The sequence below is a fragment of the Nothobranchius furzeri genome, chromosome 2 (genome assembly GCF_043380555.1).
Source record: "Nothobranchius furzeri strain GRZ-AD chromosome 2, NfurGRZ-RIMD1, whole genome shotgun sequence".
Taxonomy (NCBI): Eukaryota; Metazoa; Chordata; class Actinopteri; order Cyprinodontiformes; family Nothobranchiidae; genus Nothobranchius; species Nothobranchius furzeri.
The window spans coordinates 98,609,597-98,637,302 of record NC_091742.1 but is presented as its reverse complement, the minus strand read 5'-3'; the positions used below and the strand labels follow the sequence as shown (position 1 = coordinate 98,637,302).

Here is a 27,706-nt window from a genome sequence, read left to right as displayed (position 1 = left end):
TGGAGAGAACATGATGCTCTACACACCAGGAGGAGTCCTACTTATCCTGGAAAAATAGTCTAGTGCTTTATAAAAATAAGCTTCAACAAGCTAGAACTGCATATTTTTCATCGCTAATTGAGGAAAATAAGAATAATCCAGAATTTCTTTTCAGTACAGTTGCCAAACTTACACAGAATCATAGCTCTGAACCATCTATTCCCTTAAGCGTTGTTTATGCTAACGCATTTACTTTCCGCTTGGTGATGCGGCTCGTGGATGGAACGTGCTTCACAACTTGCAGCGTTTATGGTTCATGCGGCTTGTCTCTGCGGTGAGCCAATATTCTCCCAAACTGTAGGGGGCAGCATGGAGCTCTTCTCTATGTTTAATGAAAGTTGAGAGCCAACTCAGCTCTTTCAGAATTGGTGGAGTGTTCTTGTTTCCACCAGGATCACCGCTTTTCCCTTTGTTCCCCTTCCTTGCCTTCACATATCGGTCCCTCGTGTTTTTCCAGCCCACCTGAACCCTCCCGGATCTCCACAAGCCTCCTTGCTCAGGAGTTAATACATCCAAATACATCCACCTGTCTGTAGTTTGGTCTACAAACAGGTGGATGTGTTTTATCTACCATGTCATGTGTGTGGTTTTGTGGAAAGTTTGATAAAATGTGTTTTTATTTGGGTAAGCACCTTCCTCAGTAGAAATTAATAGAGACCCATCCAAGATGGCGTCCGACCACTACTGTAGCTCCGGCGTCGGTACAGGATCTGCTCAAGTGCAGCATCGGCTCGGGGTCTTTTGACTGCCGATGACGTCAAAGTTAATTGGCTGAACATGAAGCTTGCGGAAGTCACGTTATGATTTTGGTTGGTCAGAACAAATTTACGGTCGTAGTCTTAGCAGTTGTAGTCCTGTAGTCCATAAATCAACACTATTTGCAGAAAATATGGCCGTGTTCGAGTTGAGCTGCACCTCGCCTGGAAAACAGACGAGAGCAGACGGATGCAGCAGGGGGAGTGGCTGAAAGCCGGCGTTAAAGTCGGACAGATTTCCCTACATGTGTAGCTTGTGGGTGACGATGGCTAAAGATATCGCGTTAGCGTTCATACTTGTTTAATTATCTATTTTAATTCTGGTGCCTGTTAGCAGCTGAAACACATCCTCACATGCTTGTGGATATAGTATATTGTATATGGAGACATGACTGTAATAATAAGTAAAGGTTATCAGCTGTAGCTTCAGTGTGCTCATAGGAAACGTGACAAAAGAACACAAAACACATTTCTCTATATGGCCTATATAGTTGTCATCATCAACATAACATGATTTACAGAATACATGTGACCAACTAACATTTCATGTTCTACCACCGGATGTGCTATCCAATTGGATCAAAATGTGAACCAATCAGATCTTAGATCAGGTGAGAGCCAGGCGTTTCCCGTCATCCTCTAGGTTTTGCAGCCGAGGGAGAGCAACTGCAGCGCCTTGCTCCAAAATCTGCAGCTGCCTAGACTCACAAGGTTATCGTTGCCTACGTAGGCGTGACGTCGGAGCAAGTCGACGTCAAGTCGGACACAAATCTAACCGGTAAGCACTGCGCGCCGAATCACCCGTGATCTAATCTGCGCAGAACTGGCTCATCTGGAACACAGCCTATGTTTGAATTTCTAAAGGAAATGTAAAATAAAAGCAAATGATAAACGGTGACCCTCAAAAGCTCTTGATGTTGAGGAAACGGGGCAAAATAAAAATAAGAACTTTATTGAAAGACACCAAGCAATATTTTGAATCAAAGAATGTATTTAGATAACAACTAAGGAAACATACAGACGAACTCCACATTAATACAAACAGATATGGCTTCACATATAAGAACTGTTCTATTGTTTGTCAGTCCGATGTTGGTTTTATGTAGTTTCACATTCTTTACTAAACAAAGATAATATGGTGTTTTATTAACAAATTACAATTATAAAGAAAACATTTAGGTGTTAACAAACAAGAATTTATTAACAAAACTGCTGATGTCTTTCCAAAACGTGTGTGTGTGAAAGCCGAGTAGAGTCGCAGTACTGTGACGTCATCAGCGGGCGCTGGACCCCGAGCAGATCCTGTACCGACACCGGCGCCAGTGGCTCACCGTGTGGTTCTTCTGGTCGTTGTACGGTGAAGAACACGCCATGTTGTTGTCTGGAGCCAGGTCTCCGTGTTCCGGGGCTCAGGCCGCTAGCGGGGCTTCGGGGTTGTGAGGCTGGGTCGGCAGAGAGGAGCAGGAAGTGGGAGCTGAGTGGGAGGAGGGACGGAGGGAGCTAGCCGCTGAGTAGCAACGGCTAGTGACGGAGTGATGAGTGACTGGAACGGGAAGAAGAAGAGAAGTGGAGAAGCTGGGGCCTCGAGGAGTTGACCTGGAAACGGACTTGAATAACTGGTCAGGAGCTCCTGGCACCAGGGATCGATGAGCGAGCTTGTGAATGGTGAGTGAGTCTTTCACCAACCTGCGTAGGCCTCCAGCCCCATGGTCCTCCTGCTTTTGTTGTGTTAACACACTAGTAACCAGCCTCATCAGCTGTTCCTCTGCTCACGAGCAGCGAGTCTCCTCATCATCTACCTGCACAGGTCCTTCTCACACCAGACATGACTCGCTGAGCCAGGTCACCTTCAGTCAGAGATAACTTTAGACTTTAGTCTCTCTAGATGCATCCGAGACACACACATACACACACACACACACACACACACACACACACACACACACACACACACACACACACACACACACACCAAGTAGTGTTTCTATGGTTACGTTGTAATTTCTTATTAAATATTCTATTTGGTGAGAGATAAACTTTATAGTATTTATCCTAGTGGATCTATAATTAAACGGGTAAACTAGTAGTAGCACATCCAACGCCAAAGAGAGTAAAAAGTTATTATCAGGAGAGGGAGAATGTTTAAGTGGTTAGCAGCAGTGTGCTAGACGATGGCCCCCTCCATGAGGCCACCACAGCTCAGCAGAACATCGTTGTAGCTTCTTCTGGGGAGAAAAACACTTAGAGAGAAAATAAAGTTAACAGCTGAAATAGCAGGAAATAAAACAGTTAAAGAGCAGACTGTAGAAGAAAGTAGTCGAGTGTGGAAAGTGGTCAATGTGTACTCCAGCAGTCTAAGCCTATAGCAGCATAACTACAGAGATAACTCTGGATAACCTAGCCTTTTAGATGGAGGTGTGTAGGGCTGCTCAATTAATCGAATTTTAATCACGATTACGATTTGAGTTTTGAGCGATTATAAAAAACAAAACAAGCCGATTATTTGCTCCTCCCGCTTGCGCTGCCCTGAGTTGCAAATGAAGCGCTCCTCCCACAGTGTTGCCAACTTAGTGACTTTGACGCTATTTCTAGCAGCTTCTCAGACCCCCTTCTTGACTTTTTAAATCTTAGAAGTACCTAGCGAACACCTCAGAAACATCTCTGGTAACTCTTAGCTACTTTCTGGATAACTGTCGTCGACATTTCCTGCTTCAGGTTAGCTAAACACTCCGCCTGCGCTCCGGACCGTTCTTCAGGACATTAGGAAAGGGAATGATGTAGTGACGAGTCAGTCACTATAGAAACAGCTCTCAGAGCTGGCTTCCTGTTGGAGTAACCAGAGTGAGTGACACACACACCGCACCTGCGGACTCCTGAGCCGCTAAAAACGGCTAAATGTGCGCGTGCGGCACGCTAAACACACATGCAGCTTGCCCCTGATTGCTGTGAGACCGGGTTGAGGGTGGGGGTGCAGCTGTGGTTGGGACAATTATTACATTAACTGATGGGCCTGTAAATAAATAGTTTATAAATAAGGTCCTCACGCTGATAAATAATAGCTAATCTCTCTGAGGACACGGTGCTGGTGCACTCTCCTACAGCACCTTGACACGACTCAATAAATGTTATGCAACATTTTGTGAACATCAATTTATTTGCATGTATTTGTTATAAATGCCACTGTATAATTCTTGCTGTCAGTATTTGCAAGATATTGGTATTTGGATCTGTACTGGTTAGACTTAAATGAGTTAAACCAAGGTCTATAGCCCTTGGGTCATAGACTATGAGCTATAAGTATATTGGTCTTTTTATACTGGGTGTAGCATTCAGTCAATATTGAGAAGGCCGGAACTGATGGTGAATGATGATTTATTGAGCCGTCCGTATCATCAACCAACCAACGTAAGAGCTAGGCATAAACAAAAAATAAATAAATCATAAAATAAACCATAATGCATAACTGATTACATTGGTAGTCGTTTTCACAATTAATACAATCATATAGACACGTTCCGTTTTCATAACAACATTCTGAATTATAATTACAAACCTTGTTCCCCTTATCAACTGAAGCTAGACAGAAGTATTCTTCAAACTTTCTTTGTCTTCTTCTCCGTGAACTGCTAATAGCCTATCCTTTGCTCCGTCTTCACTTCTAATAGATTTCCGTTTGCTTCTTCTGTGTTGCGCCCGTTGCGCCTCCCTACTTGGCTACGGTTGCTATGACGCTATCAAAATAAAAGCCCGTATACCTTTGCCGTTGTTAAACATAAAGAAATAGTTCACCTTTACACTCCCACCAAATTATTTACTATTGAACATATAAACACAAATAATTTTTCCATAACAATAACAGTAGCTTAACAGATACTTTGTATAAAATTCAAAAACAAAAAATGAATAAATAAAACATTTTCCAACACTTTAAAGCATTGTAGATTCAAACATTACAGTCTTCTAACAACAAGACCAACTTATGAACAGGGCGTTCTACCACAGACATTTTGCTGACACGTTGGCCCTTATTGTTTAGATTTTTGTCTGCAGAGGCTATTTTGACCTTTCTGACAAGTCCATCAGTGTCCTGCACAGTGTCCACGATTCGACCAAGTTTCCATTGAGAGCGTGGTAGCATGTCATCTTTGTCCATCACTATGTCTCCAATTTGCATGTTTCTTTTAGGTGTGTGCCATTTTTGTCTCACTATAAGGTTCTGAAGGTACTCTTTTCTCCATCTGCTCCAGAACTGCTCAAGAAGGTACTGAACTTGGCGCCACCGCTTTCGTGCATACATGTCCTCTTTTATGAATGTTCCTGGTGGAGGCAGAGCACTTGAAGTTTTCATTGTGATGAGATGGTTTGGAGTTAGTGGCTCCAGACTGTTTGGATCGTTAAGATTGTCCGTAGTTAAAGGGCGGCTGTTTACTATTGCAGCTGCTTCATAGAGAAAAGTCCTGAGTAAAGAGTCAGTAAGCCGACCTGGAGTGAGAGCCAATGTTGCGTTGAGAACATTTTTCACAGTCCGTATTTGTCGTTCCCATACTCCACCTGCGTGACTTGCGTGAGGTGTGTTTAGAACAAAATCACATTGTTTTTCTGCAAGGAAGGCTGATAGCTTGCCAGTGTCCATTTCACTTTGTGCTGCATTGAGTTCGTTTTTGGCACCTATGAAATTAGTACCCTGATCACATTTTATTTGTCTGACAGAGCCTCTTAGAGCGATGAAGCATCTGAGTCCATTTATAAAGGTGTCCGTAGATAAGTCCTCTAACATTTCAACATGCACTGCACGTGAATAGAAGCATGTGAAAAGGAGTCCATACCTTTTCTGTTTTTTACGTGCTTGTTTGGTCAGAAATGGTCCAAAAACATCCATACCACAGTAGGTGAAGGGTGGAGATTGTTCAGTCCTCTCTGTGGGTAAATCCCTCATTTTTTGTCCTTCCACAGGCCTTCTTTGTTTACGACAGAACACACACTGCCGAATGTAGGAGGAAACCCTTTGGCTCAATTTTGGGATCCAATAGCCACTGGATCGTATCTCATTCATGGTGAAGCCTTTTCCTTGATGATTAACTCTTTCATGAGACTGTGCGATTATCAGTTTTGCAATGTGATGTTCTCCGGGAATGAGTGTTGGCTGTTTGATTGAATTGGGCAGAGATGAAAGCTGAAGCCTTCCACCAACCTTGAGCACACCGTCTTTGTTTATGAAAACATCCAAGTTGCTTATTTTGCTGTTCTTTGGGAGTTGTTTGCCTTTTTTGAGTGTGTCTATTTCATTTTGATACACTTGTCCTTGCAAATCTTTGATGATCACAGTTTCAGCTATTTTTCTTTCAGCTACAGTGGTGAGTGTCTTTGATTTGTCTTTGAGCAGATATCGTCTGAGACGTGCTACAGCACTAACTGCACAGGACCAGGAGGAGAACTTTGTGAGGTGGTCACTGAGACTTGCATGTTTTACAGCTTGAGTGTTTAGGGTCTGCACCTTTCTCACCTCTGGGTCTCCTACTGGGAGCTCGATAGTCTTTCTTGTTGGAAGCTGTATTTCTCCTTTCCACAGAAACTGAGGGCCGGTGAGCCAGTTGGATGAAAGCAGTTCCTTTACAGAAGTGCCCCTGGAAGCCATGTCGGCGGGATTTTCATCAGTAGGTACATGAAACCATTGTTGCGGTGAAGTGTGGCTCCGTATTTTCTGCACTCTATTCGCAACAAACGTGTGGAAGCGCCTTGCCTCATTATTTATGTATCCTTAAGTGACCTTTGAATCTGTCCAAAAGAACTCTTCTACATCATCGTAGAGCAGCTCCTCCTTTAGCATTTTGCTCACTGTGACTGATACTGTGGCTGCGGTGAGTTCCAACCTGGGTATAGTGGTGACCTTTGTGGGTGAGACACGTGCTTTGCCCATGACAAAGGCACAATGAACTTCTTTGTTTTTGTTTGTGAGTCTAAGATAGGTACATTGGCCGTATCCTGCGGTGCTTGCATCTGAAAAGTGATGTAATTCTCCTTTGATCACTTCTCCAAATTCTGCAGGAGCATAACATCTGTTTATCTGGACGTTCTTTAAATTTTGCAGGTCTCCTTTCCAGCACTCCCACCGTGGCCTGAGGTGGTCTGGTATTGGGTCGTCCCAGTCTGTTCCTTGACGGCACATTTCTTGGAGAATTCCCTTGCCGTTGAGCACATAAGGAGCTAAAAATCCGAGGGGATCATATATTGCTGCAACTGCTGATAGGATGCCCCGCCTGGTTGGGGGTTGGTCCTTCAGCATGATGTTGAACGTAAAGCAGTCTTTCTCTACATTCCAATAAATGCCAAGGGCTCTTTCTGTTTGCGCCTCTTTGAATGTCAAGTCCTTTGTTTTTGTATCTGTTGCCAGCTCTGATGTTGGGATGCTGTTTAAAACATCAGTGTTGTTGGATACAAACTTATGCAGCCTTAATCCACCCTTTGCACATAGCTCACGTGCTTCCTTTACTAGTTGAATAGCATCCTCAGTTTTTTGTACGCTGGTGACTCCGTCATCTACATAGAAGTCCCTGGTTATGAACTGTGAGCCTACAGGATATGCAGATCTGTTTTCCTTAGCCAGATGTTTGAGTCCATAGTTCGCACACCCTGGGGATGAAGCAGCGCCAAAAAGGTGGACTGTCATCCTGTATGCTTGTGGCTGGCTGTTAACGTCACCATCTTCCCACCATAAGAAGCGCAAATAGTTGCGATCATCTTCCTTAACCTGAAACTGGTGGAACATTTTTTCAATGTCGCACATTAGAGCGACTTTATGCTGTCTGAAGCGCACCAAAACACCAGTTAGACTGTTGATCATGTCAGGGCCATTTAGTAAATGATCATTAAGGCAGGTACCATTGTGTTTAGCTGAACAGTCAAAAACTATGCGCAACCTGTCAGGTTTCTTTGGATGATAAACACCGTGGTGAGGTATATACCATGTCTCACCAGGTGGTCCAATATCGTCAGTTTCTTCTGCATCACCTCTTTTGATCATTTCATTCATGAATTTCATGTAATCCTCCTTGTATTTTTGATCCTTCATGAGTTTGCGTTTCAGTTGACTTAGTCTGCTTTCAGCAAGTTTTCTGTTAGTTGGCATTTGTGGTCTTTTCCTGAACGGCAATGGCATTTCATAATTTCCCTTTTTCGTTTGTACTATGCCTTCCTCAAGTTTTTGGAGGAATAATAGATCCTCTTGTGACACAGTCTTTTCATTTCTTTCAGCGTCTTTAAAGTCTCTTTCCAATACACGTATTGCGTCTGCTGGAGTGGAAGGAGGAACCTCTTTAACGGTGCATCTGTGACAAAGCCTGGTTGTCATGTCTGTTTTCTCTTCGGGGTCTGAGTTGCCAACAATGCTCCATCCCAAATCAGTCCGAAGAGCATAAGGTTCATTATCTTTTCCTAAGATTACTTGTTTAGGTGCTAGAGCTCTAGGACAAGTATAACCTATGAGGAGACTTATCTCACAACTGAGAAGTGGAGGGATTTCATCTGCAATGGGCAGCAAGTGACTCCACTGTTTGGCTGTTTCACATGTGGGTATGTGTTCTCTGTTAGCAGGGATGCAGTCCTTTGAATATGCCGTAGGAAGCTTTATGACTGTGGCTGAGTTATAGCCTCTCACCAAGAGGTCAGACACCCTTTCACTGCTTACAACTGCATTTTTTCCCATCATGGTAGTCAGTTTTAGCTTTACTGGGCAAACATCTGCCTGCAGCTCATGTGTTACATCCTGATCAATGAAGACAGCATCACTCTGCGTGTCTAATAGCGCATAAACCAGTTTTTCTTTGAGTGGGTTGTGAGCAGTTGACAGCCACACTGGAACTATCATTGATGTGCTGATTGTGTGTTCAGGTCTGGTAACATTGAGTGACATAGCCGTCGCTGCTGCAGGTGAGTTAACTTGAGTTCCATTATTTACACTCACTTGTGTCTCTTTTTGTAGGCTGTTCCAATAATTGTCGTCATGAAGACCGGTAGGATGCCTCTTTGAGCAGGTATCACAACTGAAGCGGCGTTTGCAGTCTTTGGCATTGTGACCTTGTTTTAGACAACCATAACAAAGTTTATTCTCCTTCACAAACTTTCTTCTGTTTTCTAGAGACAGTTTTAAGAAGTCTGGACACTTGTGGAGTGGATGTTCAATCTGACACAGAACACATGAAAAATCCTTTGATGTTATTATTATTGACTGTGTGTCACTTTGTTCCGTTGAATTTGTCTTAAAAACACTTGCTTTGTTCCCTTTTCGTTCTCTTGTGTTTCCTTTGTCGCTGTTAGTTTCAGAGTAACGAAGGGCATGAATGGAGGTGAATGGGTTACATGCAACTTCAGCTTCAACAGAGAGAAAGGATGCAAAGTCACTAAAACTTGGAAACTCACCACCTTCCATTAAAGTCTTTGTTACCTGTCGGTTCCATCTTGCATTTATCCAGTCTGGTAGTTTGTGCAGTAATTTTTGATTTTCCTCGCAGTCGTTAAGTATTTGCAAACCCTTTACATGAGGCATAGCGAGCATGCATGCATTTAGGAAGTCCGCAAAAGTTCTTAATCCATCAGCATCTCTGGACTGCACCTTTGGCCAGTTTGATAGCTTCTCTCGGAAGGATTTCTGTATAATAAAGGGCTGGCCGTATCTTTGGTTTAACTTGTCCCAAGCATCCTTATATGTGGCTTCATCACTCCTAAAGAAAGTCCCTTCAATGCATTTGCGAGCTGACCCTGTTACATATCTCTTTAAATAGTACAGTTTATCTGCTGCTGAGATGCCCCTTTGATCAATCAGTGATGTAAATGTGGATTTCCATTCAATGAAATGCATTGGGTCGCCACTAAAAACTGTTGGTTCTGGCGTAGGAAGTTTGTTTAATCTTATGCTGTCTTGAACTGCCTGTGCTAGCTGGGTAACACTGGAGGGAGCTTCCTGCACTGCTGGTGCCAACTCAGTAACAGTAGGGGGGGCTGTCTGCACAGAACCAAAGGAGACTGCTGGTAACGGCTGTTTAGGTGGGATGTTTGGGCTCACCTTTTCATCTGTAATTGACTGTACATCACCCACTTGTAGTAAATGCCTGTCATATGCTTCAAATCTGGCTCGAGCTGCTTTCACATCCCTTTGTGCTCTCAGGCGTTCTAACTCTGCATTTTGAACTGCCACCTGTTTTTTATGCTCTTCCTCTAGAGCCCTTATTTTTTCTTGTTGTCTTTGTTCCTCCAGCGCGACCTCATACTCCACCTCCTTTGCTGCTAGTTCTGCTGCTGCTTCAGCTCGTTTTGCTGTAAGATGGGAAGCTGAGGATCGCTGGCTGCGATTTGATGCTGCAGTTGATCCATATATGGAAATGGCGTATTCATGCTCTAAAAGTTCACGTAAACGAGCTTGTTCACGATCTGCATCAAAATCTCCATCAACACCACTTATTCTTTCCAGAATTATCCCTATGATCTCCTTAGTTACTGCTTCACATGCATCGATCTATCTCCTTACGTCAGATGATGGTGCCATTTGGGTTCTATTTTCTGAATATAACTTTAATAGATCATCTCTCCTTTCTTCTATTATGTCAGCAAGTTCTGACATCTCCTTCACTGTTATATCTTCCTTTAATTTTTCTCTTGTTTCACGTGCCTGTGCTTTCCATTGCTCATAAAGGACAAGCATTCTTTTTTCCCTTTTGATAATTTCTTCCCGTAGATATATTATCATTTTTTCTGTTTGTACTTTAACTCTTTCAGAGCGTCTTGGCAGATCTGACGTGTTTTGAATTTTATCTTGAAGTTCACTTATCATTTGTTCTTTGCATTTGATTGAATCTTTAATGTCCTGTCTCGCATTACTTTCATCCTGAAGTGAGTCCTTTAGGTCTTGAATTTCCCTTTGCAGAGTTGTCATCTGTTCAGTTAGGGCCGTTTGACTTACTGTTGCAGCCTGTAAGTCTTCCATTTTACTTTGCCTTGATCCGTTTCAATTCCTGACCAACTTCTGCCCTCTGCTGGACGTTGCGGGTACTGCCGTTGAACCGTGAAACCACACCGTGCGGCAAGAGGGGGCGGTCAAGCTCTTACTGTAGCATTCAGTCAATATCGAGAAGGCCGGAACTGATGGTGAATGATGATTTATTGAGCCGTCCGTATCATCAACCAACCAACGTAAGAGCTAGGCATAAACAAAAAATAAATAAATCATAAAATAAACCATAATGCATAACTGATTACATTGGTAGTCGTTTTCACAATTAATACAATCATATAGACACGTTCCGTTTTCATAACAACATTCTGAATTATAATTACAAACCTTGTTCCCCTTATCAACTGAAGCTAGACAGAAGTATTCTTCAAACTTTCTTTGTCTTCTTCTCCGTGAACTGCTAATAGCCTATCCTTTGCTCCGTCTTCACTTCTAATAGATTTCCGTTTGCTTCTTCTGTGTTGCGCCCGTTGCGCCTCCCTACTTGGCTACAGTTGCTATGACGCTATCAAAATAAAAGCCCGTATACCTTTGCCGTTGTTAAACATAAAGAAATAGTTCACCTTTACACTGGGAATCAGGAGTTCTTTTAGTGATCATCTTGTTTCTTATTTATTTTTGTCCTGATTGTGCCCTGAGCAATTTTATGACTGAATAAAAACAAATAAAATTAACATAAATTTGAAAAATCGTCCTAAATAATCGAGATCTCAATTTCATTGAAAATTATCGTGATTTTCATTTTTGCCATAATCGAGCAGCCCTAGAGGCATGTTGGGTAGGGTTGCTCAATTTTGGCAAAAATGAAAATCACGGTTATTTTCAATGAAATTGAGATCTCGATTATTTCACGATATTTATTTAACAATAACCAGGGGTGGACCTTTAAAGTGCCCGAGCGCCAATGGCGCTAAATTTTCTCGTCGGGCGGTAAATACTTGACGACTTACCGCCCGGGTGACGCCCAAGCCTTATTTGTCATTTACACACCGGCGTTCACCTTCATCATGGCCCCGCCCTGTAGGAAGCTGCCGTTTTGTTTCGCGCGCGTGAACCTGCGCGCCTCTAGCCACGTACTGCACTTGTACGATTCGTGCACGTACTGCACGATTCTAGTTATAGTCACGTGAACTATAAGTTCACTATTAAAGACGAAGTGGACCCACATAACCACAACATAAAAGTTAGTCTGCAAATACAGAACAATGTGTTTTTAATTGTTGAGAAATTATAGTCCACCCCCCCCCCCCCCCCCCAATTTCTCAACTTGGTACGGTCGGTCCACATGCGCTGTTTCCAATGGGCGGGGCTGCCGGCTCTGCCTCGCTCACAGCTTCACGGCAGCCCGCGGCAGGCTCACAGGAGGCGGGAATCAAAAAGCCAGCGGTTTCCAGCAGTAAGTCATTTATCACACGCTTGTTCTACAAACTTAAATATGTATGTCAAATGTGGTCATAAATGTCAAACGTAGACACCGATTATCTTTACATTTTGATCACCGGTCGGAGATCCCTTTATGACAGACCACCACCACCACAGTAAAAAAAAAAAAAAAAGTTGTCACTTCATGTTCTCTGGTCATTCCAGCATTTCCAGGATTATTCCGCTATTATTATTCCATTCACTAAGGTGACCAAAAGTTCCTTTTTCCGGACACGTACGCTTTCACGGTCTTCCCTGGAATCTGCGGAGCATTTATAGATCGATGAAAATGTCCGTGTTTCATCCTATTTAGCAGATGAATGTGGTAGAATCAAAACTAGCTGGTCCAATGTATGGAAAACCACAGCGTTTAACCGCTCTTATCCCGTCTTCCCCAGCCTCTGCAGTTGTGTACAACATGTCAAAGTGCAGGTGCGCCGTGCAGCTTAGGGATGAGCTGGTAGCAGCAGATGTGTGGAGGAGGCACGTTGCTCAAAGCTCTCCGTGTAAAACATAGAGCCAAAGATCCCGTTGGCCACAGACCCAAAAATACCATGAAAACAGAGAAAAGTGAGAGATCGATTAAACTGAAAGATAAAGTATAGAGTATGTATATGTTTAGTGTATTTGTAAAGTAAAAGTTTTTAATTTCTATTATTAAAATGAAACAAATATTTCAAGAATGTATTTTTAGATTTTGTGTATCTTTTGGTTCAGTAGGACTTAGATAAAGTTATTAAATATTACAGAGTTATTCTCTAATAGCCTACAAACATTTCTATGATTTATTAAAGAGATTTTAGTCATTCTGACACTTGACTTGTGAAAGCTGATTTGAAGTTTGTTATTTTTTCTGACATATTTAGAAGGAACAATTCAAATATATTAAAATCAATACGGAACTATTTGGATTTTAGTAGCTTTCATGTTATGTGATTTAATAAAATTTTAATTTGACATTTATGTTCTCTCTCTCTGTTGTGAAAAAGTTAGATATATTAGAAATTAATGCTTTGCATCGGTCCACACGTGTAGCTGCTGGTCAGCTGAGAGCCGTGTCATTTCAGGACATGTTGCTTCAACTATTAACGATCTACGTTTAAATCTTTATTCTGAATCGCTTATTCCGTTTTAGGCCACAGTCTTGTTATTGAAATGAAAACAAAAAGAAAAGATGCTTATGGAGATATACAAAATTGGCAAGATATTATTGTTGATCAATATCCTCCAGCTCCGTTCTAATGACAACGTCCCATCTGTGTGTGTGTTGCTGTCCAACTGTCAGCAGACCAGGTCAGTTGAAATGGCAGAGAAATGAAAAACGGCAGCCATCAGGTCGTTTTTTAATGCTCCAGAACGTCAAGTAAGTAGAAACTTGCATTTTGATAAAGACATCTATAAGAAGGAAATGAAATTGTTTCTAAATGGTTTCATGAGGCAAAGTCCAGTCACTGGAGCACAGGCAGCCAGAGCCTGTCAGACACAGGCACCGAGTCTCAGGTCAGTCTCTTATGAGGACATTCAGTGTTGTAAAGATCACAACTTTGTTGTGTTTAATTGTGCTGTGGGTTATTCTGAATATTCGAAATATTTATTTCTTTTCTAGGAGTCAGAGTGCTCAGAGTCAGGGAAAGTGGTTGAAGGGCGAGACAGAGAGCTTGAGACTTCACAAGACAGCGAGGACAGAGATGCAGCGGTCAGCAGCAGCACCAGCACAGGGACAGTGGAGGATGACACAACGGGCCACAATGACCTTACTGCCAGCACCAGCAATGATACAGGACAGCTGGATGCACGCTTTAGTTCAGATCTTAGTGACTGCACAAAACCATACCAACCACCATCTCAGTGTATAGAAACACAAACTCTTTCGAAAAGGACATTGACTTTCCAGCTAGGGCTGCAACAACGAATCGATAAATTCGATGAAAATCGATTACTAAAAGCGTTGGCAACGAATTGCGTCATCGATTCGTTGTGTTGCGCAACTCTTCCAAAAGCCCCCTCCCCTCCCGCCGCTGCGTGCAGACCGGTGGAGAGCCGGCAGGTGTTTTGTAAGAGGAACATGGCAGAAGAAGCGAGACCCCAAAAAAGTAAAAACTTCTAAAGTTTGGGAGCATTTTCAGTTAAATCAGGCGAAGACATGCAACGTTTGTAGGTCAGACTTGGCATGGCACGGGAGTACTACGGTGATGATGCAGCATCTTAAACGTAAGCATGTCAGAATCATCAGCGAGGAAGGAGAGAGCTCTGTGTCCGGGTAAATTAAAAACTTTTCAAAAGTGATTCACCCAAGCCCCGGATTATTACACAGGCTAGACATGCCCTAAGCTCGTTAAAAAAAGTCTATAAAATCGTAAACGCGACCCTATTAGATTAACCGGGGGGGGGGGGGGGACTCGCGCCGCTGCGAACCGGTTCCGCCGTCACATTCCCGCAGAAACTGGTTGATCACACCGGGGCCAGACTACTAACATGTGGTTTTACAACCACAATGTCCTCAGAAGCAAAAACGCTTTTAAAAGGGAGGGAGGAGTCCTAACTGTTGCTGCAGGCGTGTTGTGTGAGAGTGCAGTTATATACTGGTTAATATATTTTTGGGTTCAGTTGCTTTCATGTGGCCTAATGTGAGTCTATTTGGGATCATTGGAATGATCAGCAGCATTTCTTGATGTGACTTTATGGCGGTTGCCCAGGGCATCATCACAAGGAGGATGGCATTCATTTACTTTTGTTTTATTTGGTATTGTTTCAGTCATTTTTGGAAATAGTGATTAATTTTGATTAATTCACAGCCTATGTTTAATTACATTTAAAAATTAGTTGTTTGACATCCCCAGTTATAATAAATGTCTACAGATGAGATCAAACAAAACAGATGAGAATTGCCCTTAAAGAGCAAGTCACCCCCAAATAAACTTTTTTTTGCTGATAAACTAAATAAATGAGTGTCTAATCGTGCTGCAGACACGTGTCGTCAATAATTTGGCACTTCAGTGCATCTTAGTTAAAATTTAAATATTCTGCCTAAAACTGGCAGCGTTGTGCCGTTGTCAGGTAAAAACTCTGCACTGTATTTTAATTGAAATCTGCCACCACTATTGGCTAAGAAGTATGCTATGATGTTAACTGGTACATTATGATGTCACAATGCTGTCGTGAGCCTGAGTGTGTGTTTGTTAGCGGCTCCGCCCTCTCGGTCTGCCAGGCAACAGCATTTGTTGCATTTTTCAAACGAAGTGGGAGTGGAGTTAGACTCTGGTAGGGGTTGACTTGCTCTTTAAGCTGTTTAACTTGGACCAAGCATTTTAGGTCACAGATAGGTGTAGCTTAGGGTCTCTGTCTATACACCTTATAAGACAATATAGGTGATGGCATGTTGTTTTTCTGCTATTGAACTGTTTTCTAATAATGTTGTGTTTAATAAAGTGAAGGAAGGAGAAAAATAACGTTTCCCTAGCAGTTTTTAAAAATGTCCCCATGTAATCTGATTAATCGATTAATCATGTCGAGACCCCATCCGATTCATCGATTATCCAAATAATCGTTTGTTGCAGCCCTATTTCCAGCAGAAATGGTTTAATGATTTTCCATGGCTACACTACAGCACGTCATTGAGAGGAGTCTTGTGTTTTTACTGCAGCAAAGGGTTCTCACACCAGTCCTCCTTTGGACAAAGAGCTGATGTTGCTTTCATCAGCTCAGGCTTCAGAAATTGGAAAAAAGCCATTGCAAAATTCACAGTGCACCAAAATTCTCAAGCCCACTGCCACTATGTCAGTGTCAGTGCACATCAGTCGAATCCTATCAGTGCTCAGTTGTCCAGCACTTGGAGTCAACAGGAGGTGGCTAGGCATTGCTTTAGGAAAATTGTAGCTCTGTGCGTCTTGTGGCAAGACAGGGACAAGCTATAAGAGGCCACACAGATGACAGTGGAAATCTGCATCAGCTCTTAAAACTCAGGGCAGAAGAAGATGATCCCATTTTGTTAAAGTGGTTAACAGATCGTAAAACCATGTACACAAGCCCCAAATTGCAGAATGAAATTTTGAACATCATGGCCAATACAGTAATCCGTGGAATTACAAGGGAAATCCAGGCACTTCCCATTTTGCAGTTTTCTGTCATTATTGATGTACTCAGGATGTTACTGGTGCAGAACAGGAGAGTGTCTGTCTGCGCTATGTGGACCATGACCTTGTCCCACATGAAGAGTTTGTTGGACTGTATAGGGTTTCTGATACAACAGGCCAGGGCATCGCAAAGGTGGCAGCTGATGTTCTGTTAAGACTTAATCTGCCACTGTCAGGTTTACGTGGACAGACCTATGATGGCGCTGCAAACATGGCAGGAAAGTACACAGGTGCACAGGCAATACTGAGGAGGCAGCAGCCATTAGCCCTGTATGTACACTGTGGTGCTCACTGTGTCAATTTGATAACACAAGCTGGCTGCTTTGCCAGCCTTCTGATCCGTGACTGCCTTTCTTGGGTGCACCAGCTGGGCATCATTTTTGGACAGTCAGGAAAGTTCAGGAGCATATTTGAAAACATTGCTATTTGTGAACACGCTCCTCTCATCACCTTGAAACCACTTTGCCCAAAAAGGTGGACTGTTCGAAATTGTGCAATAATAGCTGTGCTAGAGCAGTATAGGAGAGTACTCGACAGCCTGGAGGAAATGGCCAAAAGCTCATCGAAGATGGCCTCTTCTGCCAGTGGCTTATTTCAGCTCTTTACCAAAGGGAAGACTGTGTTGGGACTCACACTTGCCTCTGCTGTTGTTGGAGAGCTAGAATGCCTGAATGTTTCACTGCAGAAGAAAATTCAAACAGTCTCTGGTATGCTGGATGCTGTCAATCACGTGAGGACTTCTCTTAGGGGAAAGAGAGATGATGAGAGCTACCTTGCACTGTACAAGAAAGCTACAGCAGTGGTTGACTCTGTAGAATCCATTGAGCCCATCCAGGCGGCAAACCGTGTCACAGGGAAAGCAGTGGATTTCTACAGGGCAGAGTTCTTCAAAGTGTTGGACAGCATTGATGTTCAGATTGCAGAACGCTTTGACCAGGAAAGTCTAAATATTCTGGTAAAGGTTGAAAGTGCCCTCCTCACTGGAGGATTAGATGACCGTTTAGATCAGTATCCTGAACTAAACAGAGCTTCCCTTGCTGTGCAGTTGCCTCTCTTCCAGAACAAATACCCATGTACCAGTGTTGGGGAGGCTGCAGGGATTCTCAGAGGACTCCCAGTGGAGGTACGGGGCTTGTTTGATCAGGTAGAGGTTCTTATCAGGATTTTGATGGTGGTGCCTGTGTGGTCGTGTGAAGCGGAAAGGAGTTTCAGTACATTGCGCCGGCTAAAAACTTGGTTACGGGCAACTATGAACCAAAACAGACTTAACAATCTAGTTGTCTGTAATGTCCACAAAGAGAGACTGGACATGCTGAACATAGACGTGATCTGCCAGGAATTTGTTGGATGTAGTGACACCAGAAGGAGTACATTTGGTTCCTTTGTTTAGAGACGTGGTACTTTTGTGACATGGAAATGTTTCTGTTCGACAGACACTTTAGTTTTTTACAAATAGGCAGAGTCTTGCATATAAATCTCCATTATTAAGACAAACAGCTAAATGTGCACCAGGAATTTTCGTGATCAAAGACTCCACTGTTGGGTGGAAGAATATTCTCTTCACTGACTAAACCTGTCAAATCCTGAAGTTTCAATTTGTGTTCCAGTGACTTATTTCTCATTGTGTTCATATTTACACAGAAAGAAAGGTTAGATAACTGTTTAAAAAAATAGAAAGCTTCAGAACATTTTACACTCGCCTGCCACATGGTCAGCGATCAGCCAGACCCCCTATAAGAGGTTCTGTTGCTCCAGCAGGATTGGAGTCAGCTTCGAACTTAAGTAACTAAAAGAGGAAGTGCTGTGGTCATAACTGATGTCAACTAAATCTAACTAGCATATTATCATTAGCATCCAAGCAATCAGTATGTTAAGTTAGTCAAAGTTCAAGAATAAGTTAAAATGCCACCACTAGTTAGCATGCAAATGCTTACTAGCATGGTAATGGTGGCTAGCATGTTATTAATAGCTAGGAAGTAAGCAGTATGAGAAGGTAAGCAAATCAGTAATGAACTAAAATGATAGCATGATGATGCTAGCTAAATCTGAGCATATTTAGTATCCAACAAACAAAAAAAACTACCATACTATGAGTGTTTGTGTTTTGTGAAAGCTGATGATTTGGCTCACAACTGATAGATTTACATTTTGGCTCTATAAATCAAAATGTTAGGATAACCCTGGTTAAAGGGGTTGTTTTATTAAATCTTTGTTGTTAACCAGGGCTGTTCATTTTTAAATAACTGTTAATATACTTGTAAGTAGGCCTAATCTATGCTGCATTTTTACTTGCTGACACAACAATATAATAAAAATTTTCACATTTTGAAGTAGTTTGATGTTAGCCTTGAAAGTGTTTCCGTAATAATATTGGAACTTCTTTGTGCTCACAATGTTGTTAATCTACTTTGACTGTAGTGGAAATTAAGATGTTTTGTTGAATGTGGTCATAAAGGCATCAATTCATAACATTATTTAACATGCTGAAGGCAAACTGTGCAAAACAAGTTGCAAAGACGCAGGAGAGAGCATTGTTTTTCATGTCCCCCCCCCCAAAATTACTCTCTGAAATTTTACTGTTTATTGTCCCCCCCAAAACTGAAATGGGATTTCCGCCCCTGGCCACAGGGATGGGATTTCTTGATGAAATCTCCGGCAAAACGCTTTAAAACTGGTGAGGAGAAGCGAGACAGTTCGAAACGGTATGAAGCAGAGAAGCGTGTGCGTAGGTGGAACGATTCTTGGCGGTTTAAAGAAGACAGGAGGCGCGGAGAATGGCCGTGTTCGAGTTGAGCAGAGCCTCGCCTGGAAAACAGACGAGAGCAGACGGAAGCAGCAGGGGGAGGGGCTGAAAGCCGGCGTTTTTACGCCGGGTACACACCGGCCGCGGAAGCTCCGAGAAGCGAATCGCTCACGAAATTCGACCGCTGCTCGCCGCTCCTCAGTTCAGATCAGACGCGCCCCAGTCGAGGCGCGCCTCGGCTCACCTGTAGTTTTTCTTTAAACTACTTGGTGTCCTCCATTTCCTCTCTGCCTTTTCTCAGCTCTTTTCCTCTGTCTGTCTGTCTCTGTGTGTGTGTGTGTGTGTGTGTGTGTGTGTGTGTGTGTGTGTGTGTGTCAGAGAGAGAGAGAGAGACACACAGAGAGAGAGTGAGTTAGTTCTGCCAGTTGAATCTCTTGGATTTCCCTACATGTAGCTCGGGGGTGACGATGGATGAAGATATCGCGTTAGCGTTCACACTTGTTCAATTTTAAATTTTTATTCTGGTGCCTGTTAGCAGCTGAAACACATCCTCACGTGCTTGTGGATGTCATATATTGTATATGGAGACATGACTGTAATAATAAGTAAAGGTTGTCAGCTGTAGCTTCAGTGTGCTCATAGGAAACGTGACAAAAGAACACAAAACACATTTCTCTTTATGGCCTATATAGTCGTCATCATCAACGTAACATGATTTACAGAATACATGTGACCAACTAACATTTCATGGTCTACCACCGGATGTTTGGATCAAAATATGAACCAATCAGATCTTAGATCAGGTGAGAGCCAGGCGTTTCCCATCATCCTCTAGGTTTTGCAGCCGAGGGAGAGCAACTGCAGCACCTTGCTCCAAAATCTGCGGCCGCCTTGATCTCACGAGGTTATCGTTGCCTACGTATGCATGACGTCAGAGCAAGTCGGCGTCAATTCGGACACAAATCTAACCGGCATGCACTGCTCGCCGATCACCGCTGGTCTAATCTGCGCAGAACTGGCTCATCTCGAACTCAGCCAATGGCTCGAGTACAGCAAAGCGGAGTTGGTGATGTACTGCGTTGTATGCCGTAAGTATGCGACGACAAATTCGAGTTTTGTTGAGGGAACAAACAAATTCAAACTTGAATACGTTATTATGTTTGTGAATGTGTACAAAATAAAGGTTTATTACATTTAAAACGGTTCAGTTGTTATTTTGACTCGTTTTGGCGGCTGACCAGCGGGGCCGGTAGATTCTTGGCGGGGCCGGTAAATATTCAGAGTTACCGGCCCCGCTGGCCGGTTGGTTTTGAAGTTAATGTCCACCCCTGCCTCAAGGACATCGATGTCCTGCCATGAGGGGATGAGGCGCCGAGTTCCTTTGTCTTGGGAGAGGACATGGGCAATGGCCTTCTGCTGCTCAAGGACTCTGGAAACCATGGCCTGCCTGGATCCCCATCTGGTTGGACACTCGGTCTTTAAGGAGTGGTCTGGCAGTTTGAGGTCTATCTGTGCCTTTTTCAGCTCTCTCTCTCTCTTTTGCCCAACTGAATGAAAAGGTGCTGACCACTTTTTTGCAGACCCCCACTGCACGCTCAATCCTGTGATCTTTCATGGCTCTTTCTGTAAAAACATGAAAATATAAACAAGCATTATCAAAAGGATGATGTCATTTCCTTGAGTGTGAATGAATAAGAAAAAGTGATAGTAGCTTATTCATGTGTTTGTATAATAATGGGGCCTTTCCAGGCAAAAAGGACACGTGTCAGCCAAGTTAGTTAGCTGTTAACTTAGCTAGCTAGCTAGCAGGGAAAAAGTACCATTTGCTACCGCAGCTGCTGCTGCTTTCAATGAGGAGTCAGTGAGCCAACAAGGACGTATAGTTTGTTTCACTTAAAACTTACCGTCTTGGTTCCAATGTGCTAGTTCTTTCACGTCTCACTCAACGAATTCCCCAACACGTATGAAACGTGGCATGTGGACAAACAGTTACTGTCTTACGACGATGAAGGCCTCTGAAGTGTGGGGGAGGGGCTTTGACGTCATGCTCCGAATACAGAAGGTTGTAGGGTTCAATGATGTCTCTCTATTACATTTTACTTAGAAAGATCAACTGAGTAAGCCAACAAACTGATTAAGTGAATATTACTTGGATTGAAGGATTCTATTTACATACAAAAATGAGGAAACATAATTACAAACAATCACCAAGTAATGCACTACATGAAAAATAGCTATTTTAAAGTAAAAACAGTGAATTAATATTATTTAGTAGAATTTAGATAGTTGAAATAATAATTACAGGGCCAAAAAATCATTTATTTCAGTGTGGAGGATGGCTGCTTATACTGAGCCAGGATCCTCTGGAGGTTTCTTCCTGTTAAAAGGGAGTTTTCCTCTCCACTGTCGCTGCATGCTTGCTTAGTATGAGGATTGTTGTAAAGACTCTGACACTAGTCAGTGACCTGATGTGACCTGCTGAGTTCCTTATATAAGAAACTTGTTGCTGATCGGCTTAATGACCTGACCTGTACTGGAATGTTTACTGTGTGAAGGTCCTTGAGACGACTCTGGTCCTGATTTGGCGCTTTATAAATAAACTTGAATGTCTACAACACCATTAGATACTCATTTATACAGTTTATCAGCCAAAAGAATAGTTGATTTGGGTGTTGCTTGCTCTTTAAAGCAATAATATTACTGTTAGATGTGTGAATAGAAAGTTACAGCATTCAGAAATTCACTGTGTTTTTCCTACAGGTGTTAAAATAATGGCGCTGGTTAAAGAAGAAGCTCATGAAGAACAGAGTGCTGGTGAGGACCAGCAGGAACCAGAACACCTTCACATAAAGGAGGAACAGGATGACCTCTGGACCAGTCTGGAGAGAGAGCAGCTACATTTGAAGGAGACTGATGCTGCCAGATTTCTATTCAATGCTGGTTCTATAAAGAGTGAGGATGATGAAGAAAAACCTCTCGTCTCACAGCTTCATCAGCAGCAAACAGAAGACCGAGATGTTCCAGCGAGCAGCTCAGCTGACCATGTGACAGCAGAAATGACAAGTCATTTAGCAACAAGGTCTTCAGGCTGTTGTGTTAGTAAGGAATGTGTAATAGTGAAGCAACATGCAGACTCTTGTAGGGAAGTCCAGAAAAAGACTAAAACGTTTAGTTGTGATCACTGTGGAAAAGAATTTATGGTTAAATCAAGTTTAAACAGTCACATGAGAATCCACACAGGACAGAAGCCTTTTGCCTGTGAGCTGTGTGGACAAAGATTTAACCGAAAGACGACTTTAAACAGTCACATGAGAATCCACACAGGAGAGAAGCCTTTTGCCTGTGAGCTGTGTGGACAAAGATTTACCCGAAAGACAACTTTAAACAGTCACATGAGAATCCACACAGGACAGAAGCCTTTTGCCTGTGAGCTGTGTGGACAAAGATTTAACCGACGAACAACTTTAAACAGACACATAAGAATTCACACAGGACAAAAGCCTTTTCCCTGTGAGCTGTGTGGACAACGATTTAACCTACGGACAACTTTAAACAGACACATAAGAATCCACACAGGACAGAAGCCTTTTCCCTGTGAGCTCTGTGGAAAAAGATTTAGACATGAGACAAGTTTAAAAGGTCATATGAGTGTCCACACTGGACATAAGCCTTTTGCCTGTGATCTCTGTGGAAAAATATTTAGACATGAGACACGTTTAAAAAGTCACATGAGTGTCCACACTGGACATAAGCCTTTTGTCTGTGAGCTGTGTGGACAAAGATTTAGTCATAAGAATAATCTAAATATTCACATGACAATCCACACAGGACTGAAACCTTTTGTCTGTGAGCTCTGTGGAAAAAGATTTCGTTATAAGGCAAGTTTCAATTCTCACATGAGAATCCACGCAGGACAGAAACCTTTTGCCTGTGAGCTCTGTGGTCAAAGATTTCGTTATAAGGCAAGTTTAAACAGTCATATGAGTGTCCACACAGGACAGAAGCCTTTTGCCTGTGAGCTGTGTGGAAAAGGATTTAACCGAAAGACAGATTTAAACAGACACACGAGAGTCCACACAGGACAGAAGCCTTTTATATGTGAGCTCTGTGGACAGGGATTTAGTAAAAAGATAAGTTTAAACAATCACACAGGTGTCCACCCTGGACAGAAGCCTTTTGGTTGTGTAACATGACGTAAGTGGTTACTTTTAATAGATGATCAATAAGATATGATATTTCCATATAAATATGAAATATCAATATTATTGATCTTTTGAAATTTTATCTAAAATGAAACCAGGTCATTTTGGTAGTTCGGGGAAATCACACCTTCATAATATTTTGAGACTGAGCGAAAAATAGTTTCTAAAAACCAACTTAATACTACATTTCTACTACTGTGTGGGTGACGGTGGCACAGGAGTAAATTGCTCACCCCGTAATTGAAAGGTTGCAGGTTTGAGCCCCCGCTCAGTCTGTCGCTGTCGTAGGGTCCTTGGGCAAGACACTTAACTCACCTTGCCTGCTGGTGGTGGTCGGAGGGACCGGTGGCGCCTGTGCTCGGCAGCCTCGCCTCTATCAGTGTGCCCCAGGACAGCTGTGGCTACATCGTAGCTCATCCCTGCCAGCGTGTGAATGTGTGTGTGAATGGGTGAATGACTGATTGTGTTGTAAAGAGCCTTGGGGGTTTCCAGGACTCTAGAAGGCGCTATATCAAATACAGGCCATTTACCATTTACTAATGATGACACGGAACAAATGATGATAAATTATGGTTGAAACAAGATAACTGGGACAATGAATGAAATGATGGAATGTGTACTTAGATGTTATGTAGCAAAACCAAGTGTCTTAGAAAATTGTGATGTCTGGGTTGTAAAATACGTCTGAATGTATGGTTTAACAATCTTTATTAAAAACACCATCCCACGCCAGTTGTGCAGAATCTACGAGTCCTTGTGGTGAAGGCTGCCGGTGATCCAGCGGTCAGAGAAGTTGATACAAACAGCCAGTAGAGTTGACTTCTGTGGTATTTGGAGCACATAGTTTCACCCCAAAAACCAAACCGCTGTTCTGAGATACCTTCCAGGTGAGTGCTGGAAGCTGGTGTAAAAATTTTGCAACTCCACAATAATTTCAGACTTCTTCATCTTATGTGGAGACACCAGCTTGTCTGAGCGTAGCCTTTAGGAGGCGGATCTCAAGTCTGGCCTTGGTTTGCTGCAGTGTGGTCAGAGTCTGTTGTTCCTCTGCCAGACGAAGCTGTGCTTCTGCCCTGTCAGTCTCTTTTTGCTGAAGTGCCTTGTAACCATCGTCTTTGTTTGATGAAGGGCGCTTCAAGCCTCTCCTCTGAGATCCTGTGGCAACTACCACTGGCTCAACCAATGAGAAACCAGCTGCTTCCTCATGAACAGAGCTGAGATTCAATATAAATACGCTCTGGATCAGTAGGCCTGTACTGAAAGGCTGAATACGTTAAAGCCTACTTAATCACTGTAGCCTGATGGAAGAACAAATAAAACTAAAACCTTATGAATATATAGGATATCTTGTAAAATACTGCATGATCCATATATAGTATTATTTGATACAATTTTAAAGTTTTCTTTACATTTAGGGCATGAAATTCATGCTGAATCCACCCTTCTGATGGGATCAGTTTAATCCTGATTTTTTTGGATCAAAGTGATTCAAATCCTACAAAAAGGTTCTGAGAAACCCAAATGTCCGTGTTCCTCTGAAGGTTTTGTCGTAGAGAAACAGTTCTCTGTCATGAACCGGGAGAGTTACCATGTGATGTTCCAGCCCCCGCCCAGTCGAAGTTGAAAGCCACTGTCACTGCAACTTTGCACAACTGTAATACGATTCATTTTTCAGTTTAGCAATGCTTCAACAGGTATAACAGTACATGATGATCACCTGTGCTACGTTACGTGCATTTGCGACACAAAACTCACACATCAACACAGATTGTTGACAAAGCTACTGCAGTCTACGATCAACCATCATTGGTGTGAAGATGATTGCATGAATACGGCGGACATAGCCGGAATAAATTAATAAAAAAAAAAAAACGTACCCAGATTTCTGTTACGGCCGAACTCTTCAACAAGAGTCTCTCATTGTTCCCAAATGTTTTCTTGATGTAATCGTCCTCTTTGAAGTGTGCACTGCACAAACAGAATGTTTTGAGTCATTCCAGCCGAGTATCCATGGCGTAGCCGATTGCCAAAAGTGATGCTAGAGAAACGGCCTTCACAGGGAAAGTGCGGAACCTAAAAGGTGATCCTGTAACATCCTTATTGTTACAACCGGGAAACTGCAAGTATGCACCATGGCTCTATATATTTAAGAACAACTCTTTTTAACTGACTTAGGAAGTTGTTGTTTCACTCATACAGCCAGGATTATAGCAGCCAGATGACACCGTTTTGTCCCTGCGCCGAGTGGCGCATGATAGGAATGATAAAAAGTAGTCCCGTTTTAATGTGAAGTTGTCAATTTACCTGGCTGTGTTTCTGAGATGTACATTAGTCATGCTTTCAGAGGCAAATCCTTTTGTGACGCTAAACGGCGGAGATACAGTTCCCCCGAAACTAGCCAGAAGTTGTTTCCTGAATCCCTTCCCCCCTGAAAATCTCTGAGCAGGGTGTGTGTGAAATGGATATGGAGGTACCCCACAGAACAGATGGGTAGAGTCTGACCTGATCTGTTTTCTACAGACACTGTAACTTCTGTTAGAAAGGTACGATCTTAACCAGTCTAGAACAGTTCCAGGGATCCCCACTGAGTCACCAAGTCTGTTAATTAAGGTGCTGTGATCAACAGTGTCAGAAGCTGCAGAAAGATATAACAATACTAAAGCTAGGCGGAGACTGTGCAACTTTTTCACTCGTAGCACTCAGCTTCAGCTCTAACTGTACGACTTCCTTGCAGGGCAGATCTCCCTGTACACTACACGGCGCTCAGCGCAAAACTCTTCCCGATCTTGTGGATTCTCGCACGAGTGGAAAATCAGCTCAAAAAAGTGAAAAAGTCACACAGTGTACGCCCGGCTTAGCACTGTGAACTCCCCGTTGTCTGCAGCCATCATGATGTCACTGGAAACTTTGAGCAAAGCTGTTTCTGCTGAACGCTTTTTACCAAAACCAGACTGGAAGTTATCAAAACTGTTGTGTAGTTCAAGAAACGTTATCAGCTGATCTGCTACAACCTTTTCCAGTATTTTAGAGAAAAGGGGTCATTTAGAAATGGGTCTGTAGCTTTTAGGCTGAGATGAGTTCAAACTTGTTTTTTATGGACAGATTCAACAACTGCATGTTTGTAAACAGATGGTACAGAGCCAGATTGTAGGGATTAATTAATAAAATCTATGATGCATGGGTCAATTTGGTTAAACGTCCTGATGAATAAGGTAGCAGGAATGAAATCAGCAGGGTATGATGTTGGTTTCATGTGTTTCCGAATGAGGCAAACGCCCTGGAAATCTACAGGAGTAAAGAAGGACAATGATTGGGAGGAAGGTGGTTGGATGGGGGTAGGATGTAGATGGGGATGATTTTCTGATTTTGTTCTCAAAAAACGCTGGAAAGCTGTTACAGTCAGACCTTGAGTAAACCTCCACCTTGAACCGTCACCTTATCGTGGTGGAGGAGTTTAAGTGCCCTAATGATCTTAGGAGCTATATTGTCTGGGGCACTTTGTGCCCCTGGTAGGGTCTCCCATGACAAATTGGTCTTAGGTGAAGGGTGAGACAAAGAACGGTTCACAGGATCTTTCTTGGAGGTAAAGACAAAGAGTCCGAGTACCCGGCCTGGAGGGTTACCGGGGTCCCACCCTGGAGCCAGGCCTGGGGTTGGGGCCCGTGAGCGAGCGCCTGGTGGCCGGGCTTTCGCCCATGGGGCCCGGCCGGGCCCAGCCTGATCTGGTTACATGGGCTCATCCAACTGTGGACCCACCACCCGCAGAAGGAACATGAAGGGTCCGGTGCAATGTGGATCAGGTGGCAGAACAAGAAAACTAGCTTTTGGGACATGGAACGTCACCTCTCTGGCGGGGAAGGAGCAGGAGCTTATGGCAGAGGTTAAGCGGTACCGGCTAGATATAGTCGGACTCACCTTGACACATAGCATTGGCTCTGGAACCCAAGTCCTTGAGAGGGGTTGGACACTTTCCTTTGCTGTAGTTGCTCCGAGTGAGAGGTGGAAAGCTGAGGTTATCTTTTTGTTAGCCCCAAGACTCTCTGCCTGTGTGTTGGGGTTTACCCCGGGGGACGAGAGGGTAGCTTCCCTGCGCCTTCAGGTCGGGGAACGGGTCCTGACTGTTGTTTGTGCTTATGGGCCAAATATCAGTTCAGAGTACCCACCCTTTTTGGAGTCCTTGGCTCGAGTGCTAGATAGTGCTCCATCAGGGGATTTCATTGTCCTGCTGGGGGACTTCAATGCTCACGTGGGCAATGACAGCTTGACCTGGAGGGGTGTGATTGGGAGGAACGGCCCGCCTGATCTGAACTCGAGTGGTGTTTCGTTATTGGACTTCTGTGCAGTCCAATACGCCCCTGCATGAGCTCGCCAGGGGCAACCTCCACGACCCCGCCCTCCTGCGGTACGCG

The 27,706-nt window shown here is 43.2% G+C and overlaps 3 protein-coding genes and 1 long non-coding RNA gene across 4 annotated transcripts in view; 1 reads left to right on the top strand and 3 right to left on the bottom strand.

Annotated features, from left to right (window-relative positions):
* Nucleotides 1–27,706, bottom strand: part of LOC129162178 (oocyte zinc finger protein XlCOF6) — an 849,318-nt gene that overhangs the window by 373,617 nt on the left and 447,995 nt on the right. The window lies entirely within an intron of this gene.
* Nucleotides 1,594–26,611, top strand: LOC129161858 (gastrula zinc finger protein XlCGF26.1-like). The gene is made up of 2 exons (XM_054738359.2): nucleotides 1,594–2,459; nucleotides 21,856–26,611. The coding sequence occupies exons 1-2, from the start codon at nucleotides 2,441–2,443 to the stop codon at nucleotides 23,286–23,288; spliced, it is 1,452 nt and encodes a 483-aa protein (XP_054594334.2). The 5' UTR covers nucleotides 1,594–2,440; the 3' UTR covers nucleotides 23,289–26,611.
* On the bottom strand, nucleotides 4,150–6,429 carry LOC139066228 (uncharacterized). The gene is made up of 2 exons (XM_070548557.1): nucleotides 4,348–6,429; nucleotides 4,150–4,206 (listed from the first exon to the last, which is right to left on the bottom strand). Exon 1 carries the CDS (start codon nucleotides 6,427–6,429, stop codon nucleotides 4,738–4,740), a length of 1,692 nt encoding a protein of 563 aa, XP_070404658.1. The 3' UTR covers nucleotides 4,150–4,206; nucleotides 4,348–4,737.
* On the bottom strand, nucleotides 10,927–11,256 carry LOC139066261 (uncharacterized). Its single transcript, XR_011519191.1, has 2 exons — nucleotides 11,125–11,256; nucleotides 10,927–10,983 (listed from the first exon to the last, which is right to left on the bottom strand). It is a non-coding gene; the product is annotated as an uncharacterized lncRNA (long non-coding RNA).